The 6,071-nt window shown below is 45.3% G+C and overlaps 1 protein-coding gene across 1 annotated transcript; it reads left to right on the top strand.

Annotated features, from left to right (window-relative positions):
* The first annotated feature begins 304 nt into the window (after window positions 1–304).
* uncx (UNC homeobox) lies at window positions 305–3,740 on the top strand. The gene is made up of 3 exons (XM_036565678.1): window positions 305–696; window positions 1,328–1,503; window positions 2,769–3,740. The coding sequence occupies exons 1-3, from the start codon at window positions 435–437 to the stop codon at window positions 3,738–3,740; spliced, it is 1,410 nt and encodes a 469-aa protein (XP_036421571.1). The 5' UTR covers window positions 305–434.
* The last annotated feature ends 2,331 nt before the right edge of the window (window positions 3,741–6,071 follow it).

The raw sequence follows: 6,071 nt of genomic DNA, 5'->3' as shown, positions 1-6,071 counted from the left end.
CACCCCCCCTCCTCCACACCCCCCTCCCGTCTTGTTGTGACAGCTCTGATATTGTTTATTGAGGTGGGTGTCAGCTTTAATTAGCAATCGATACGGAAAGCGCTTTTCCACGCCGCGCCTGTGACGTCACCGCCGATTAGCGCCTCTCATTGGTCCCCAATTCCCGGAGCCCGAGCTAATTATTGGAAGGCTCGCGCTGATAAAGTAGACCTCATCCCCAGCCCACAGCCCCCCCCACCACCATCACCATCATCACCACCACCACCAACAACAACCCCACCACCCAACCACCAACACCAAACACTAACACAACCACCACCACCACCACCACCCCTCTCCCCACACCATGTCCCCTCCTCGCCGGCCACGCTCGCCGCGTGCTTTTTAAATTCCCATCACCAGCCTCCACACGTCGTTTCCTCTTTGGCCGGGAGATGATGGACAGCAGGATACTGGACCCACCTCACGCGCAGTTCGGAGGCTCCCTCGGCGGGATGGTGAGCTTCCCCTACCACCTGAGCCACCATCCCGTCTACGAGCTGGCCGGCCATCAGCTGCAGTCGGCGGCCGCCGCCGTCCCTTTCTCCATAGACGGATTACTCAACGGCTCGTGCACGGCGTCCGTAGTCAACACCAACCCGCTGCTGTCCACTGGCTGCGGGATGAATGGAGACAGCCAGCAGTACAAGCTGACAGGTAGGGCTCTGCTACTGGCTACTGGAGCTGTTCTTTTTCTCCGTCTTTCCTCTGCTTGTCTTTTCTGGGCTCTTCACAAAGGCGGTTCGAAGCGACACGTTTTAGCCTGGAGGAAACAAAGAAGCGCTTCCATCTCTCTAATTTGTTCACTGCAATAAAAGAGAAGGCAAACATGGTCGTTTCTGGGATGGAGACACTGGGGAGAGATATTTTCATTTGCAAATTATTTGTTAGCACGAGTTAAATGCAGCAAAAATGGGCTACTGTCGAATTATGGCTTGATAAGACTTAAATTATTATTATTATGGCTTAAAAGTGTTGATAACTAATTGTAATTTATATAGCCCATTTTAATAAATTTTGTTTTTACTTAGAAACCTATTATTGTTATTATTATTATTATTATTATTATTTTTATTATTATTATTATTATTATGGTGATACGATTATTGTATCACCATAATAATAATATTATTGCTATTATTATTGTTACTGGTTACTGTTGAAGGTAGGCTGTTATTACGTCTATCACAAATATATGGATCCAGATTCAATTCAGCGAGGTGTCCACTGTCCTATAGGCCTGTCCCTGTGCTCTGTCCCCTTCTGACCTGTCCTCTGCTCTCCTCAGATTCTGGAGATCCAGAGAAGGACAGTCCAGGCTGTAAGAGAAGAAGAACTCGCACAAATTTCACTGGCTGGCAGTTGGAGGAATTAGAGAAGGCTTTTAATGAGAGTCACTACCCAGATGTGTTCATGAGGGAGGCTCTGGCTCTGAGGCTGGACTTGATAGAATCCAGAGTGCAGGTAAATGTTTCTGTTCACTTGCCGTGTTGTTTGAAATGAAACAGTGTCATTACAGTTTGTTCATTTGCAAATGCAAGCATTGTACTGTATGAGCGTCATTACTGTAAACAAAATCGCTCCTGGTTTTCAGCCAAACGACTGTTTTCATGCTTGGAAAGTGAAATTGCAGTCAAGGGTGAACGATGTAAGAAAATCTACATAGGATTTAACAAGTGAGTCCATCCTTTAGCGCTGCTGTAGGTCTGTCATTTACTAGGCCCAATTGGGCAACAGACAACAATGCCAAAGCCTATCTAAGCTATCACTACACAGACTGGCAACAACAGCGACAACTTAATGGACTGAATACATCCAAGTAACTCTTAAACTCGTTATTGTTCATTTGGCGCTCAGGGACCAAAACATAAGTTTAGATTGCAGTCTTTAGGAATCTGTAATTCTTCAGCTGCTCTGTTTTATTACCTCTTTGTTGTCTGTTTATGGTTGTGGTAGTGACACTGCGTTGGGCCTACGTTAACTTTCAGCCTCATCTTATTGCAAAATGTTTTACACGTTTATTGTTGCAGGAGTTTTAGCAGATCTGTTCTCATATACAACAAAGTACACTCGTGTTTTGTTGTGTTTTGTCAGGCCTGTTAAGGTTTTGGTTGATGTTGGTGAAGTAAGACAGTATTAACATTATAAATGGGACAATAAGAATAAAAATACAAAATATTTTAGCCAAGTCTTCTTAATCTGCTCATTAACGAAGATATAAAGTCTACAAGATGTATTTATTTACAATTTTTGCAAATGATTGATGCACTACAGGTGAAACTTTGAGTTTAAGGGCCCAACACGTAAAAAAAAACAAAAAACTGGCTGCTTAAAAAAAAATCTGAATTTTTATATTTATAATTATAGTGTTTATTTTTATATTTTAAGGGTGCATTGCAGGTTGTGAAGTTATACCGTGATGTATTAACTTATTTGCCTTCTATTATAATTTCTTTTGCTTGTAATAATTTTAAAAATCGAAACTTTATTTATTTTTTACTATTTTATTCATTTATTTTTTCATTATTATTATTATTATTATTATTATTACTATTATTATTGTTGTTGTTATTGTTTAGCTGCTAACTTTAGACTATGCTAACAATTCCAAGCAACCTCAGCAATTAAATTGAAAAATGTATGGTATAATCTGGCCTATATAGACCAGTATTTGTGAGGTTTTTTAAAGCCTGACCACTGAAACCGTGTCCTGTTCTCCTCTCCTGCAGGTTTGGTTCCAGAACCGCAGGGCCAAATGGCGCAAGAAAGAGAACACGAAGAAAGGCCCGGGGCGGCCGGCGCACAACTCCCACCCGACCACGTGCAGCGGCGAGCCCATGGACGCGGAGGAGATCGCGAGGCGCGAGCGCGAGAGGCTGGAGAAGAAGAAGCGCAAGCAGGAGCGGCGGCTGCTCCGCGCGCAGGGCAAGCTGGTGCCGGCTGACCTCTTCCATACGCCCGGCTCGGACAGCGACAGCGGCGTGTCGCAGATTACGGACGGCGAGCAGAGCTCGCTGCCCTGCGAATCGAGCCGCAGCCACGCGCGGCCGGCCTGCGAGCCCGCGGCGCCCAAACTGCAGGACCAAAGAGACGCGGGCGCAGCCGAGCTGGACTCGGCCGACGGCGGCCGCCAGGCCAACCTGGGTCACGGCACCAAGCCGTCGGCTCTGCAGAAACTCAACCCGTTCAGCGTGGAGAGCCTGCTGGCGGACTCGAGGCCCAGGCGGAAGCCCGGCGTGGACTTCCCGGTGTCCCCCGCGCGGCCTCTGATAGGCAAGGGCCACTTTCTGCTCTACCCCATCACGCAGCCGCTCGGCTTCATCGTCCCACAGACTGCGCTCAAAAGCCCGGCGGCGGCGGAGGCCGAGAAAGCTGCAGCCGCCGACTGCGCTGACGGTGCCGGACATCATCACAGGAGCAGCAGAGAGTCCGGCAGCTCAAGCCCGAAGAGCCAGAACGCGGAGGCGGGCAGAACAGCGCGCTCGCCTCAGTGCAGTCCGGCGCGCGCGGTGAATGGCCACTCACCGGGACTGTGCGGCGAGCCGAGCGCGCAGGAGAAAGAGGCCGAGCTGAGCAGCCCCGCGTCTCCACAGCAGCCCGAGAGGAGAGAGCCAGCGGCCTTGCTCGACTACCACAGCGCGCAGACGGCGGCCAGCAGCACGGACCAAGACAAAGACTCGGTCGATGTCGATATGGGATAAAAAAAAAAATACACAAACAAACGAGTAGAAATAATAGAGAAATGGAAGAAAGTGGCAATATTGGCCGACACTCTTTCACTCTTTCACTCTTTCAAAGCTTAACCGAAGAGGAAAAACACGAAGACATATCAATGCGTCTCTGCTTTTTTTGGACACATTATTATTTATATATGGCATATCAAAAGGCCTCCCTGAGTTATTTTATTTTTTTTAGTTGGCTCCTGAAACATATTTTTATATAACGTATCAAAAGGCCTACGTCTTCTGTTATTTTCCTTTCTTTTTGTTCTTTTTTCAAGTGGACATATTTATAGTGTCCACTCTATTTATATGAGACATATCAGTATGTTTATTATTATTTTTTCTTTTTTGTTTGTTTGTTTTCAGGGGACATATTTCCACGACACACCAATAGGCCTGTGTTTTCCTATTTTTCCTTTTTTTTGGCTTAAATTCCGATTAGGGGAAAACTATCTGTGTGAACACTCTGTGTATGTGTGTGGTGGGCTAAATGTCTATTGAAAAAAAGGAAGAAAAAAAAGAAGATGAAGAACACACTAGCAGCAGCTCCCTGTATAACAAACTGTAAAGAGAACAAGACAAAACCTCAAAACGTTGTAAAAAGTATTAAGATATTTATATATGTAAGGTTTTTTTTCATAAATAAATCGATTGTATACAATAACCTCCACGCGTGTACGATTCTAAAAAAAAAGAAAAAAAGAGCCCTTGTTTCCATTGTGGGCGTAGGTAGCCCCCTTTTCTCTTAAAACCCCGTGTTGTATTTGGTGTATTGCTTTAACAAATTTATTCATCTATAAGCCCCGCTGAAATGAGGTTACGAGCCGGAGGCGAAAAGACCCGTTCGACTCCTGCAGAGTTTTGATATGAAAGTAATTATTTTCCCGGTGGCTACTGCAGGGATTCAGTTTATTTTAGCCCGGAGGGTTATAATACATTACCGATTTCTAGTGATAGGAAATCACATAAACTTCCAAGAATAATAGAATTAGCATGAAAGGCTGGGGTGTCAAATTGAAATAGGAAAATAATAGCCCCGGCAGCTGGGAGTGTGTTTGCGCATATTGGAGAGGAGATGGGAATTCGTGGGGCGGAATTTTCATGAGCTTTTCACTTTGTCAGGGCCCTTGTAGCCGGCTATATTAAGATAGATGTTCGATGATATCCCTCATTGTTCTGTCGCTTATATTGATGTTCCTGCGTTATCAGCCTATTGATCACGCGTCGCCCGGAATGGGACGCGCCTATTTACAATAGCAGAGCGCATTTGTTCTAATAGGGGCTGCAGCTCCCGAGGGGCGCTGTGGGGGCTCCCGCACATCTGCGCCTTGGCAATATTAGCCAGGCTGACCAGCTCGACAAAACCGTGCAAGGAGAGGAGAGGAGAAGAGAGGAGAGATCTCCTCCTTCTCCTCTTCTTCATCATCCTTTCTACAAAAATAATAACAGCGCCATTTGTTTGCTTTGAATCGTACAGCGCTGCTAAATATGGCGTCAATAACATGCACTCTCTCCTTGTTTTTTTTCTTTTTCCCTCCTCTTTCGCTCTACAGTCCGATCTTGATTTGCAAATAAATTGGAAATAATCAGAGCCCTTTCCAAATATTTGCATACGTTTCGTCAGGCCACTGAGGTTAGCTTTGGAGCAGGAAGCATATGGAGTCAAAGCCAAGCACAGCCTACAGACAACATTTGGCTTGGATAATAATAAAGAAAAGAAAGAAAGAAAGAAAAAAAAGACCCACACAACATAGGCCTAAATGCCAAGACAGGGAATCAATAACAATAATCATTTAATGTCCCAATGACTACAAGGCTAAAACAATAATGTGAATAATTCATTCATTCTCCCTCCTATGCGCTTCTGATTAAGCAATTACCGAGCAGCCCTCATCTCATCCCCAATCTCAGAGTCGAGCGAGGAATATATTCATTTCAGTCAATGAATTGCCTTTTAGGTTAGGGAGAAGAAAAAAAAACGCAAGTGTTTGGAAAACGTGAGCAGTCTGGAGGTGTCCTTCAATTTACTGCCCAATACCACCACCACCCCTTCTCCCTCTCTCTTTTAGTACTGGTGGGGGGTGTTCATGTTTAATTCATTTTGCAGTCTGAATGGGAGTATCGCTGGCTGCACACTGGTGGCCTTAAGGTGAAATTAGCGATTTGCTTAAGTAGTTAAGCTTTCGCCTGAAAGCAGCCTGCTGTATGATTCAAGACAAACTATCAATCGATAGGGCCCCGCGCAGGCCTCCAGGAGATGTGTCCTCCATGAATCACACTTTATGAATTCAATTTCTACCCGGAGAAATT

The sequence above is a fragment of the Colossoma macropomum genome, unplaced genomic scaffold (assembly GCF_904425465.1).
Source record: "Colossoma macropomum unplaced genomic scaffold, Colossoma_macropomum, whole genome shotgun sequence".
Taxonomy (NCBI): Eukaryota; Metazoa; Chordata; class Actinopteri; order Characiformes; family Serrasalmidae; genus Colossoma; species Colossoma macropomum.
Note: the sequence above shows the minus strand (reverse complement) of the source record. Positions and strands in the feature narration are given on the sequence as shown.